The sequence below is a fragment of the Otolemur garnettii genome, unplaced genomic scaffold, assembly GCF_000181295.1.
Source record: "Otolemur garnettii isolate 467f Iridium unplaced genomic scaffold, OtoGar3 scaffold00021, whole genome shotgun sequence".
Taxonomy (NCBI): domain Eukaryota; kingdom Metazoa; phylum Chordata; class Mammalia; order Primates; family Galagidae; genus Otolemur; species Otolemur garnettii.
In genome coordinates, this window is record NW_003852416.1 from 7285409 (window position 1) to 7299408 (window position 14000).

At 47.2% G+C, this 14000-nt stretch overlaps 1 protein-coding gene across 5 annotated transcripts in view; it reads left to right on the forward strand.

Moving 5' to 3' along the window:
- The window catches only part of ABLIM1 (actin binding LIM protein 1), a 333243-nt gene that overhangs the window by 231838 nt on the left and 87405 nt on the right, over nucleotides 1–14000 (forward strand). For all 5 annotated transcript variants that reach the window (XM_023511749.1, XM_023511747.1, XM_023511750.1 and 2 more), the window contains exons 5-6: nucleotides 6208–6334; nucleotides 8064–8157. In XM_023511749.1, the coding sequence (XP_023367517.1) occupies nucleotides 6208–6334; nucleotides 8064–8157 (221 nt within the window). The remainder of the gene's footprint in view (nucleotides 1–6207; nucleotides 6335–8063; nucleotides 8158–14000) is intronic.

The following is a 14000-nucleotide window of genomic DNA, read 5'->3' on the forward strand; positions in this document are numbered from 1 at the left end:
CTTGACAAAAGTGTGCAATTTCTGGCTAGCCTCTCACAACCACTGCTCCCACCCCCCTACCCCACCCCCCAGACTCAGGCTCTGCTCTTTCAGGGCCTCACAACCTCTTACTACTAAAGTCCACTAGCAGGCACCCTTCCCACGATAGGTTCATGCAAGATGCTTGGGCCTGGTCACCCTCCATAGGACACTTGTGCACCCCCATGGTGGGAGTTCACACTGGTCGACTTCTGTCTTCTCCTTTACCTGCTGTCAAAGGTGGCTCCAGTTAGCTTCCTGCCTTCCAGATTCAGCAGGCTTCACTTTTTGTTCCTGAATACTTCCAAACTCTAGGACAGTGGTCCCCGACCTTTTTGGCATCAGGGACTGGTTTCATGGAAGACAATTTTTCCATGGACTGGGGAAGGGGGCATTAGATTTTTAAGGAGCAAGCAAACTAGATCCCTTGCCTGCTCAGTTTATTAGGGTTCCTGCTCCTATGAGACTCTTAACGCCACCACTGATGTGACACAAGGCGGAGCTCAGGTGGCAACATAAGTAATGGGGAGCAGCTGTAAATACAGATGAAGCTTTGATGAAGCTTTGCTTGCTCACCCACCACTCATCTCCTGCTGTGCAATTCTGGTCTGTGGCCTGTGGGTTGGGGACCATAGCTCTAGGACATGAAAGTCAATTATGTCCCAAGAATTCTCACATCAAAAGTTTCTCTTGGATCCCAGGACAACACTGGGGACTTGAGCTTCTGCATTCAGTAAACGTCCAGGCAAGGAGTGGAAGACTGGCCCCTCTTCTTACCAGATCCTCTGATCCTTCTTGCAACAGAGCAGAGGGACAGCACACTCCTGCTGTGTGGATAACTCCCTGCTGACTCTGCTATCCATTTTCAAATTTCAGATTTCAAAGGTAGATAGTGAATAGGCGTGGATAGTTATCAGGTAGATAGTGCTACCTTGTGGTGAGTCCTGCAAAGATATTCCTAGCACCCCATGCAAGATGGAATCCTTATCACCATGGTTCTCAGCTCCAAGGCCTTGGCCAACAATTCAGAGATAGTTGGAAAAGTCTCGTTTCATGTTCTGGAAGCTTCAATCCTGGGTGGGCAGTTGCCACCTTCACGAGTGACTCAGCACGCCCAACACATGCAGGCCCAGGAAAGTTGGGGTGAATAGGAATTTAGCTCCCACGTGATTCTCTTTTCTATGACTTCATGTTTTTAGATTCTCTTCACAGAGTAAGAAATGTGGCCCTTACCCTTCTCAAATGGGAGATTCCTGAAAGACAGCAGCAGTTCTCAAGGAAGACATAGGGATCTGGGCTGAGAGAAGCTGCCCGAGGGATGACATCTCTCATGGCTTGAGAGCACCACCCTCCCGAGAGTCCTCACTTTTTCAACTTAAATACTTTTGCAGCCCAGGAGTCCTTAGCCCTGTGCCAAAACATTAGATGTAGGGAAACAGGCAGGATCCTTATTGTTAGGGATATGTTGCCTTTGAACAAAATGACATAAATGTGGAACCAGATGTGTACAGGGGTATTAGTTTAACTTGGACATAAGTAGCCAAATCTCTGCTTTTCTTTGGCTCTCGGTGGTAAGAGTAAAGGAATTGGGGCAAAGTATTCAAAGTTGGATTTTTTCTTGTCTTTGTTTTCATATTTGGTCATTGTTTTTCCTTGGTAGAACACTGGTGAGTTGCTAGTGGGTTTATTTCCTTGATGCTACTCTAGATTCACCTATTTCTGACTTCGGCAATAATTCCAGTGCCAATCACCAGGTTTCTATATTTATCAGCAGCTGCTTCAGTGATGTGGAAACAATTTTCTCAACAGCTGAAAAACATGAAGCTAGAGAGGAGGACATTTTGTTCTTTATTAGAGCTTAGTTGGAGTGAGCGTGGAAGGAGTGAGCCACCCGGCACAGATTTCTCATCTTTGCATCTTTTCCACTTTCCCCAGTGTGATGTCAGGCTCCAGTGAAGACTGTGGCTTTGTTCAGAGAGGAGAGGGTGGCCTCTGTGCAATCCCCCAGAACACTCTGGGTCAGAGTACTGATATGGGCTGGTGTCCTCTTATCTGGAAGGCAGGCTTTGTTGATTTGTATCTTAAGGTTTGGGATGAAGAAGCTTTTACTCCAGCCTCTACTTTCAGCCCGACTTTACCAGCTGGCTGGCTTTGAGCTTTCAGCATTCAGGGAACGTTGCTCTGTAAAGCATTTATCAAAGTCAGTTACAGAATGCCGGCCCTCCGTGAGGCACTGTCCAGGGCACGGAGGGGCTGGGTAATGGAGACCCCACTGGGAGGGTCAGAGGGCTTTGACTGCACGGATCATGAATGGTCATAGCAGTCTTTGTTGTTCTCAAATTGTGCCTTCAGTTCTTTCATAGCTCTGGGATACCTGAGCACTGAGATGCTTGTAAAGAGTCAAGAAACCCGGTTCGCTGTCCTAGCTCTGCCCCTAACCAGGGAAGATGGAAGCCTATTGAGCGGCTAACACTTTCCAAGCATTGTAAGCGTGGTACAATGCTTTACAATGCATGATCTTTCTTCCACATAACAACCAAAAAAAGTGGCCATTACTGGAGCGGCACCTGTGGCTCAAAGGAGTAGGGCACCGGCCCCATATGCTGGAGGTGGCGGGTTCAAACCCAGCCCTGACCAAAAACTGCAAAAAAAAAAAAAAAGAAAAGAAAAGTGGCCATTACTGTCTGCTTTTCACAGAAGAGATGATGAGGGTTCAGACAGAGTAACTTGCCCAAGTCTTCCTGACATCAAAGCCCGTGCTCTTACCTCCCCCACACCATCCATCTCCCCAGACCTCACTGCTGGGGTGAGGGGAATTTTCTCAACACCTCTGTCAACCTCCAACACCTTTGTCAACCTCCCTGAGCCCAACAGTCTTCTCTAAAGTGTGTTTTCTGCCTTAAAAAAGTTCTTACCCAGCATCTTCTTTATTATTTAAATATTTGCTGCCACCTAGTGGGAATTCTATAATCAGAAGAATAAAGAAAATTTTCAGTTCAACTTGGATTAAAAACTGTCCATTTCATCCTATGAAAGGTAAGTCTATGCAGACAGTAAAAAAGAAAAGATCAGTGGTTTTCAGGGGTTGGATGGAGGGAGGTAAGACTAGGCAGGGTGAAGAGGATTTTGAGGGCAGTGTCACTACTCTGTGGTACTATAATAGACTACACAGTTGTTTGTATTTAGACATGTCCAACACCAAGGCTCGAGCCCTAATGTAAACCATGGACTCAGCTGCGGCTCACGTGTCAATGTAGGTGTGTTCATCAACTGTAGCAAAAGTACCACTGCTGGGCGACGCTGATGATGGGGGGGGCTGTGCGTGTGGGGACAGGGGTATGCGGGAAATCTCTGTACCTTCTGTTCAGTTTTGCTGTGAACCTACTACTGCTCTAAAAATAGTCTGTTTGAAAAATAATCTGTCAATTTTCTTAAGTCTATACTTCGTTCCTGCCTCTTAAAATTATATTTTTAAACAAACATCATGGCCTTTCAGTTGTATCTCTATAGTAAACTAGCAGATGTGAGATTCCTCTTATAAAATTTTTGGTGAGATATTGGAACGCATGGAAACCCCAGATTTTTTTTTTAAATAGCACACCTCTTGGGTACAGGACACAACTACAAGAGGGACTCGACCTAACAAATGCAAACATCATAACCGAGTCATTTGTGCCCTCACATTAATCTGAAATAAAACAATTTAAAAACAAAGGAATGTATATAAACCATAGATTTTTTTTTGAAAAATGCTTGAAATGTTGTGACCATCCACTATACGCTCAGATGTATATTAGATGGCGAGCTATAGCCTAAGAAATTCTAATCAGCAATATTCAGACTTTATATTTTTTTAAATATTTTTTAGCTTTATCAATACTTACTCAACTGAATTTCTTTTTTTTTTTTTTTTTTGAGACAGAGCCTCAAGCTGTCCCCCTGGGTAGAGTGCCGTGGCATTACAGCTCACAGCAACCTCCAACTCCTGGGCTCAAGCGAGTCTCCTGCCTCCACCTCCCAAGTAGCTGGGATCACAGGCGCCCGCCACAGCGCCCGGCTATCTTTTGGTTGCAGCCGTCATTGTTGTTTGGCGGGTCCGGGCTGGGGATTTGAACCCGCCACCTTAGGTGTATGTGGCTGGCGCCTTAGCCGGTTGAGCTATAGGCGCCGAGCCCAACTGAATTTCTAAAAAAGTCTCCTGGTCTAAAAAATGCAAACCATACAGAGAACGTGAAGTAAGAAGTAAAATCCTCCTCCACAGAGGGAAGTTTGTTAAGAATTTTTTATTTTTTTCCCCAGAAATATTCTATTCTGGGACTAGAACACACACATACCATTTTCTTCGCTACTTTTCTGTGAATGAGCTTATGCCATGCATACTGTTGTACAGCCTTTTTTTTTTTTTTTAGCTCGGTCTATTTTGGACATCTTTCCACGTCAGCACACAAACCTACCTCATCCTTTTTACTAGCGCCTAGTGTTCCATGACTGACTATACCATAATTCAGCCCCTTGTTGATACCCTTCTAGGCTGTCTTCAGGTTTTCATTGTTAGAAAAATGCTATAGGGTACACACATACTCATCTGCAAAATATCTTTGTTGAATAAAATCTTAAGCATGAAATTGCTGGTTCTCTAAGTATGTTAACATCGCAGCTCAAGATGATCAAAAACACACCTGGAGTATAAAAAAATTAAAAAAGTCAAGTGTACTTAACTAGCTGCTTTGGGGAAGAAATTTGGAGGAGATTTTGTAGGATATGGGGTTTGTGCTGGGTAATTTCAGGAACACTCAGGGGAGCAAACATAGTTCTAGGTTAAATGTCAGAAAGCAGGAGTGGCTGGGCATGGTGGCTCATGCCTGTAATTCCAGCATTTTGTGGGGGGGCCAAGGTAGGAGGATTGCTTGAGGTCAGGAGTTCAAGACCAGCCTGGGCAACACAATGAGATCTCATTCTATAAAACACAAAAAAGCAGGAGCAGGTTAGTTTGGGGGGTCTTTTAAGTTTTTCTAGGAAGAGAAAGAATGAAAGTTGGGCTAGAACTAGTGTCCTTAGTCAAGACGGACAGTCACAGATGTGGTCAGAAGAGGGAGGTGTTTTATCATTTTGTGCGCTGAGTGGCCTTGTCTCATTTCAAACCTGCCAACTGAGGGCCTTGCCTGGACGGTGCTTAACTCTGTGAGTGTTTTATATGATGAAATGGGGACATGGGGGCCGACCTGCCAGCAGCGATTGCTTTCATTTTCTCATGTACATTGATTTTGAATGTTTATAGTTGTTGAAGTTGTTTTGCCAAAAGTAGCACCAATTTACATTCTTCTGGGTTCTTTTAAATACTCAACTTCCTTAACACAATGAAGTAGCTGATAATCAGAGTAATAATGGCGCTTATCATAATAGCAAGTGTTTACAGTGTCACTTCTGATCTGCCATCCACTGTGCCAAATCCATTATTTCACTGACTTCTCATCAGAGGTTTGAGACAGGTGCTAATAATGTTTGTACTTTTCTATGAGAAACCAAAGTTTAGAAAAGGAGCACTTTGCTGCGGTCCCATAGCTAACCGAGAACAAACTGATCGAGTCCAGACCTACATCCTTTCCTGTGAAGAAACACTTTCACCTTTATCTTCTTTTCAGGAGCCTGCCAAGGAGAATTACAGCTAAGGAATAAGAGCCATTTAATAGATGGCCACAAATCTTTGAGAGGCTGGTTTAAGTTGATAAGGAAGTGGAGTCCCATTTATAGAAATGAGATTTAAGGAAAATGTTCCGGGAGTCACATGCATAGCATTAAGGAGGCATCCAGCCTGCGGCGCTTAGCTGTACATGTGCCCTCAATTAATAAAAGCCTGTGCTCACTTTCTTAAAGTCTCAGCCAAGACACTGTGATTACATAGTCTCTGGGCCTCCTGGAGTTCAGCGGGTACTTAAGTAACCCCCACGGAACTAAACAGGTGAAGGACACCTGTCCTTTAGATCCACTGGGGTTCACGAAGCTTTCATGCTATGTGAGGACAAGCCTCTGAGACTTCACTGTAATGATCTTATGGAAGGAGAGAAATTGGAACAGGCAGGTGCTTACACGAATGTGGCTTGTGTGATGGGCGCACGGCGGGGTTGGGCTGGCTGTGTGCTGTGTGAGCAGAATAAATGTGCTGTAACTGCTGGCTTGGTTGTCTTCCAGACTGTGCTGGCTGTGGAAGAGACATCAAGAACGGACAGGCACTGCTGGCACTGGACAAGCAGTGGCACTTGGGGTGCTTTAAATGCAAGTCCTGCGGAAAGGTCCTCACCGGGGAGTACATCAGCAAGTAAGATGGGGCCAGAGGCACGAGGATCCTTCAAGCGGGTGTGGGGCTGTCTGTAGGTCCTGCTATTAGGCAGGGACTCACCACCCCATCAAATGTTCTGAAATACATTCACATTCTGCAATCACTGTGAACTATTGGCCATAAAACCTTTGAAAAGAATTTTATGCTCCTTTTGCCATAGCTTGGCTGCTATACATTGAATGAGTTATTAATCATTGCCAGCTAATGAAGCTGTCAGGGTTACACTCTATGTTGTGGCCAATTAAGTGTTTCATGATTTCCCTTTTGTTGTTTATTTTGCTGATGTGGAACTAGTAAGCCTTTTTCCTCCTTCGAGGGCTCACGCATATTTGCAGATGCCCCCACCCAAAAGAACACACAAGGCTTAGGCAGTGCAGCCTGCCAGGGAGTGGATCCATGTTCAAAACCAAGGAATAATAGCAGAGTTAAGGAAGTAAGTGAAATTAAAGACCAAAATACTGTATACCTTTTTATGCCTTAAAAAAGTTTCTCCAACTTCATGAAATAAAAAAAAGCTAATGAATTTAATTTAGACAAATTAAAAACTCGTGAATTTAATTTAAACATACAGTGAAACAAACAAAAAAAACAAATGTAATTCCATAGGTGCAGCAAAAGAAATGTAATTCCATAGGTGCAGGATAGAGCCGAAACACCTATATTAGAACAAGGCATCCTCAGACGGGGGTGATGGACAGGACAGCTACAGGAGGAAGAGAAGTGGTCTGCTTTTAAACAGACACTGAGAGTTGTGCCTCAGCAGCCAACTTGGCTGTCTAGAGTGGTGCTTTGTACATTTTCCATGCAATAACATACAGAAAATGACATACTATGTTCTGAGGTAAACAGAGGAGGTTGCCGGAGTGGAGGGGAAGGCCCTGGGCCACCAAGGTCTCCTGAGAGCTGAGGAGATGGGGTCTCAAGGCTCTTGGGAGGCTCTGGCCCAGCATGCGGCCACTCAAGGGTAGCTGAGCACTGGCCCTCATCTGAAGGTGATCTGGGCGGGTGGAGAAATGGAGTGATGGTGGGTTTGCCTGAGTTAGTTCTGAGACAGTCAAAGTGCCAGCCTTTTGACAATCAAGGTCAGAAGAGGGGTGTTTTATCATTTTGTGGACTGGGTGGCCTTGTCTCTTGTTTCAAGCCTGGCCACTGAGGGGCCTTGCCTGAAGTGCTTTATTCTGTGAGTATTTTCTGTGATCGGCTGGAGACATTGTGGCCCACCTGCCAGCAGCGTTTGCTTTCATTTTCTTGGTTATATTGTTAAATTTGGTTTCCAAAAAGCCTACACCAATTTTACTTTTTTTTTTTTTTTTTTGAGACAGAGTCTCACTTTGTTGTGGTCCCATAGATAGCCAAGAATGAGTTGATTAGGGCCAGACCCACACTCTTTCCCATGAAGAAATACTTTCTCCTTTATCTTCTTTTCAGGAGCCTGCCAAGGTGCCAGCCTTGACTGTCTCAGGGTAACTCGCCAGGGTAATCTGGCGATTTGGCCATCCTTTCCGTGTGGCCAGAGAGCTGCAGCACTCTCTCCAGCTCCTTCTGCCTATGCAGAAGGTAGTCATGTCTGACCAGTCTGCCAGGTGTGTGCCCGCCGGGCCGGGAGAAGTAGGTCCCACCACCGTCTGTGGAAAGCGCTCAGAGTGGCTGGGTGTCTGCTCCAGCCCTTGGCTGCCTGCCCAGGAGCTGACCTCACCTTGTCTTGCAGGGACGGCGCCCCGTACTGTGAAAAGGACTACCAGGGGCTCTTCGGGGTGAAGTGCGAAGCCTGTCAGCAGTTTATCACAGGGAAGGTCCTGGAGGTAAGTGGCAGACGGGCACCCACAGCCACCAGCATTGCTCACAGGCCCTCAGAAACACAAGCAAGAACCTCTTTTCCATTTTCACCATTCTTTTTTAACATCTAGAGGAAAGAAAGTAGCTGCAGGTGACTGTCTTTGGGGATTAATGTGCTGGACCATCCCCAAAGCCAAGCTCTGCCAAATGCTCATGTGGAAATTGGAAGGATGGAGAATTTGCAGGGGAAAAAATAAATGTAATAAAGGTTCTATGGAGAATTATGTAGAAAGAAGGTTATGAGACCATTTTTATTTTCAGAAGTTAGGAAAGAGGAAATGAGAAGGGGGTTGGAGCTGCAGGTGTACATATGTGTACACATGTATGCGAGTGTGTACCCATGTGCAGACTCAGTCAGCAAAGGCTGAGAATGGAAGCTAAGAACGGAAGTGTGAGTGAAAGAGAGGGGTAGACTGCCCCACCTTTCAGAAACCACATCCTGTGTGACCCCAGCACCCTGTCAAGTTCAAGTGCAACCACCCGAAGCAGAGATAGGAGCTCTGTTCCTGCTTTCTCAGCAGCTGCCCCACCAGCTTCTGCCTCTAGGCTCAGCCAGTTCTGGCCAAGGAGAGGCTATTATCACAGGGAGCCGTGGGCCAGGGTTCAGAGCCACCACCCACTTGTCACAGGCTGATGTGGTTGTCAACCAGGTCCAATGGAAAGAATAGAAGTTGCCTCATTCATATCCTGCACACCAGGGCAGAGAATGTGTCTTGTTTAGAGGTGGGTCTAGAAACCTCACGCTGAGGGGTGGCCACCTGGTCCTGTAGCTTGTCACCTCACTTCATCAGGCACCAGAGTACTAAATCTGGCAGAGACACAGACACAAATCCAGGGTCCCCTCTTTTGCTTCTGGGATTTTCTCTCTCTTCCATGGGATTCCACCCTAAACCTCCAGCACAGCTTTCCCAGACCTGCCACAAGCTCTGCCCATGGCACACAGGGCTGGCATGGGCTCGTGCTGGGACTTTGCATAGCTCATTGCTTTTGAGAAATAAAGATATGGCTGCTAGCAAATGTGGGTGCTTCTTGGCAAGAAGAGGGGGGCTCTATGAAGAGGGAGCAGCATCCACAGAGGCTCCAAGGTGAGGACAAGCACAGCACACCCAGGAAAGCGTATGTCAGGCAGGAGCACTCTTGAGAGATGATGTTGGGGAGGGCAGAGGTGCCCAGCCTCAGGGGTCCCATCCAGGGGCTTAGGCTTTGCCTGAAGAGTGGTGGGAAGAGGAGCGGTGGAAAGCCACTGCAGTGGGTGTAGCTGCAGTGTCCCGTGGCTGGATTAGATGCTGTGCAGAGCGGATGGGCGTTCTCGCCTCAGTGTACAGACATGGTCATAATGGCACTATTCACATCAGCCATGAGCTGAAAACAACTCAGATGTCCATCACCAGATGAATGTGTAAACAAAGCATGGTATATTCCTACAGTGGGGTATTATTCAGCCTTAGGGAGGCACTGATACCTGCTACAGCATGGATGAGCTTGAATTAAAGGAGACAGTTGCAAAGGCCACTGATTGTTTGGTTCTATTAATATAAAAATATCCAGAATAGGTAAATCTCTAGAGATAGAAAGCAGATTGGTGGTTGCCAAGGGCTAGGGTAGGGGGCAGAGGGAAAGTGAGTAGGAACTTAATAGATATGGGGTTTCCTTTGGGGGTGATAAAAATGTTTCAGAATGAGGTAGAGGAGGTGGTTGCATAACATTGCGAATAAATGTCCTGGGTGCCACTCAACGGCTCACATTAAAATGGCTAATTTTGATGAGGGTTGGTGGTTCACACCTGTAGTTCTATCACTTTGGGAGGTTGGGAAGTGGGAGGATCACTCGAGGCCAAGAGTTCAAGACCAGCCTGGCCAGCATAGCAAGATCCTCATCTCTATTAAAAAATCCAGCAGTTATCCAGAAGTGATAGTGTGTACTTGCAGTCCCAACTACTTGGGAGGCTAAGGCAGGAAGATTGCTTCAGCCCAGGAGTTTGAGGTTACATTGAATGTGATGATACCACTGTACTGTAGCCTGGGTAACAGAGCAAGAACCTGTCTCAAAAACAAAAACAAACAAAAAATGGTTAACTCCATGTTATGTGAATTTCAACTCAAAATTTTTAAAAATGGCTGGGAAAGAAGAGGCAAGGGTGGAGACAGGGAGGCCAGTTAGGAGGCTAATATAGAAGTCTGGGAACAAAACACTGGTGGCACCGTCTGGTCTGGAACCTGAGAAATGGACCTCAAGCCAGATGTGGTGACACCTCAGCTTTTGGGGAGGCTGGGGCTGAAAGATTGTTCAAGCACAAAAGGGCCAGCCTGGGCAACATAACAAGACTCTGTCTCTAAAAAAAGTGAATAAATTTTCAAAACAACGAAATGGACCCTCACCCTCCATACACACAGGGTAGGAGGAGTTCTCTCATAGTCTCTCCAATAAAGCTTTAATGGATAACCCAAGGGCACTCTAAAACTAAGGATTTCACTCAGGGGGAAGCACATCTCCAGAAACCTATTGGAGAAGGTGGCCATGACCCACCCAAAAGGGCAGCTTAAATTTCAAGCAGTCACATCACAACTGTCAAAGTGGATGCCTGGTGCCTCCCGACCTGTGTCCTGAATCTGCCCCAGTCCCTCTGCAGGTGGTGCCCAGAGCGCTCCACAGCATTTTCCTTGGGGTTCCCAAGTTTGATCTCCTTGTGGACTGAAATAAGCTTGAGTTGGAGCAGTTGGGGAATTTAATTTTGAAACAATAGAATGCCAGAGCAGTTTCCCAGGTGCTCAGCCATTGGCAGAGAATTGGGAAGATGCTAAGCATGGTGCCCCATGTGAGGCCGCCATGTTTGCAGAAGGCACAGATGGAAACAGCTGTCTCCTGGGTCCACACATGGAGCTGTGTTCCCCACAAAGAGTTGGGGAGGCAGAAGGGCTGTGTATGTCTATGGGGGGGGGGGTGTTTGCCTTCAGATGCAGTTCAGCAGCTGTGGAGGGAGTGTCTAAAGCCAGGTCCAAGAACAAGCCATTCTGAAGCAACATCTGCTGACTCTGTTTTCTCTCCCGAGGCCCAAGCAGTTCATTGTTCACTGCGCTCACCGAGGCCTCTTCCCAAATTGGCTTCAGGTTTCAGTGAAGGCCATTGTGTTTGGTTTAAGACCTGGAGACTTCCCCTGCAATCCCTTCAAGTTGGGACATCTGGGAGTCATTTGCTCCATGCTTTGCTTCAGAGTCAGGATCCGCCCAGCCAGCCTTCTGTCCTCCTTAGATGGGCGTGTGATCTAGGAAAACGTCCTGCGGGGTTTTCACACTGATGTGTGGCAGCCTGTGAGTCAGGTTGGCGTGGTCACCGACAGAAAGCAGGACTGGGCTCCAGGCACTTCCCCTCTGCCTGCCATTCTTGAACCTTGTTGGTGAAACGTCATCTTGGTAGATTCATTGTAAATACTGCGAACCTTGGGTTTCTGTGGAATTTTTTTTAAACTTATCCACAGAGAGTACAAATGTTTTCTGTGTTTGCTGTTACGGCAGTAGCTTATAATGACAGAAATTGATTCTGAGTTCGGCCCACTGGAAGTCTGAGTCAGGATGTGGGGAGGGCTTGCTGTCTCTGAAGGCTGTAGATGGGGAGGGATGTCTGTCCCTGCCTCTTCCCACAGGCCCCTGGCATTCCTTGGCTTGTGGCAGCATCACCCCAGTCTCTGCCTTCATCTTCATGTGCCCACCTTCTCTGTGTCACCCCCCTTCTCTCTGTTGAACTTCCCTCTTCCTTTCCCTTGTAAGGACACTTAGCATTGGATTAAGGGCCCACGCACATAATGCAGGGTGGTCTTCTCATCTCAAGATCCTTAACTTAATTACAACTGCAAAGACTCTTTTCCTAAATAATTTAGTATTCACAGGACCCAGAGATTTGATGTGCATGTGTCCTCTGGGGAGGAAGGGGTTACCATTCAACCTGTTTCAGTGAACCTGGAAAGTTACTCAACTACCATCCCTGTGGGGTCTGCAGCCCTGGCCTGGTCTGAGGTTTTAATTTAACACTCACAAGCATTGGAGGGTCCCCAATGCCTGAGATGCCACCAGACCCCAGAATGAGAAGGATCACAGGGCAGTGATCAAAATGAGAAGTCTACACCTGGCATTGTCATGAGTCCTGAGAAATTTGGGGCAGATGGTGCAGGCCCTTTGGGACTGACTGCATTTCCCAGGTGAAGGGACTGGCGTGTGACCTCCAGAGCTCCACGGGCTCCCAAGTTCTCTCCCTTTCTCGGTTAGTCCTTAATATTTGTAAATGCTGCATGTGATGTCAGCTGGGGGTGGGATGCTGAGCACCATGTGGCTGGATGGGAAGGGCCCCGGGGTGATGGGGAAGCAGGTTCTGCTCTTGCCACTCAACAGCTGGGTAAGTCTCACAACTCCCTTGAGTCTCTCTGTTTTCCTTTACATGCATTAAAAATATACACGTAAATCCAAGACCTGGGCTGCCAGACTCCTAGAGTCTCTTTGGCTCTAAGGATCTGAGTTCTGTAATTCTCATGTCTTCTAAGGCGTTAGAGCCTGCAGTTCATTCTCCTGGAGGCATTTTCTACTGACACATAACGCTCAGCATAGAGCAAACACTCGAATTGTGGCTTGATTTATCATCTCTTGCTTTCAGTTTTGTTTTTGATGGCAAGACTGTTTTTTAGGGAGAACTTGCTATAAATGGCACATGTTTAAATGCTTCTGCTAATTAACCTATAAATCCAGGAGTGTTCTGCAGATATTTACAACCAGGCTCCTAATTAAGAAGTCCAGGGACACATTAGTGTGAGATACTCGAGTTTGCTGTCTCTGTCCCTTCTTGGAACTCTCCTCTGAAGCAACCAAGCCCCTTCCTTCTCACCTCCCCGACCCCTCCCTTCTACTTAAGCAGCCTTAAGTGGTAACAGGAAGCTTAAGAGACTTCGGGCTTAGGTCACCAACGTCAGTAAGGCAGACGTGGTGGTGGGGCAGCCTTTTGGTCTGAGTTTCCTCCCGTCTTTGGTGGACAACCCCAAGAGATCTCTTCCTCCAGCCAACTTCCTTTCTTGGGTACAGATTACCTGCCAGCTCCATGAAGAAAGAAACAGCAACAAAATAGTTGTTATCAACAGCCACGAAGTAGTTCCAAAATGAAGGCAGCCCAGGAAGGGGGGGAGAAAACAACTGTCAAACTGAAAACAGAATCAAGGAAGAGGGTCTGTCCCCTGTGCCCTTACCTTAGTTGGCCGGGCTGTTCGTGGGCTGACTACGGGTGGGTTTGCCTTTCTCCCTACCTCTCTGCTCTCTTGCACAATTCCTGGCCCTCCAGGGGCTGTCCGTGCTGTGGAGCTTGTCTTTCTGTGTGCTGTGCAGAATGACAAGCGCTGTCACCCTGCCCCCTCAGCCTCAGAGCCTGCCTGGGCAGGCGCCCGCCGGACTGCACACCACAGCGTCGTTGTGTGCGTTTCCCTCAAGGATGGAGGGAGGTCACAGCGTCTGCATGTGTTCCAGGCAGGGCTGGGGAAGGCTCTGCTTTCCTCATCAGGACTCACGGGCTTTCTCATTCCGTCTTTCTCCCATCACCACACCCAGAAAATCAACCAGCCTAGACACATCTGGTCTTTCCAGAAGGGTTGGTGGTATGGCATTCACTGCACCACTGTGCTCCTGGGGAGTGACTGTCAAAGTCTGGGGGCCCCACCGTGTGAGAAAGAGGAAGCCCAGATGAGCCCTCTAGCCCGTGACACCTTTCCATCCATGCCTGCAAGGGCAATGGTGTCCTGTCTTTATCTGTTACCCTGGAAAGGATGGACAGGACGGAA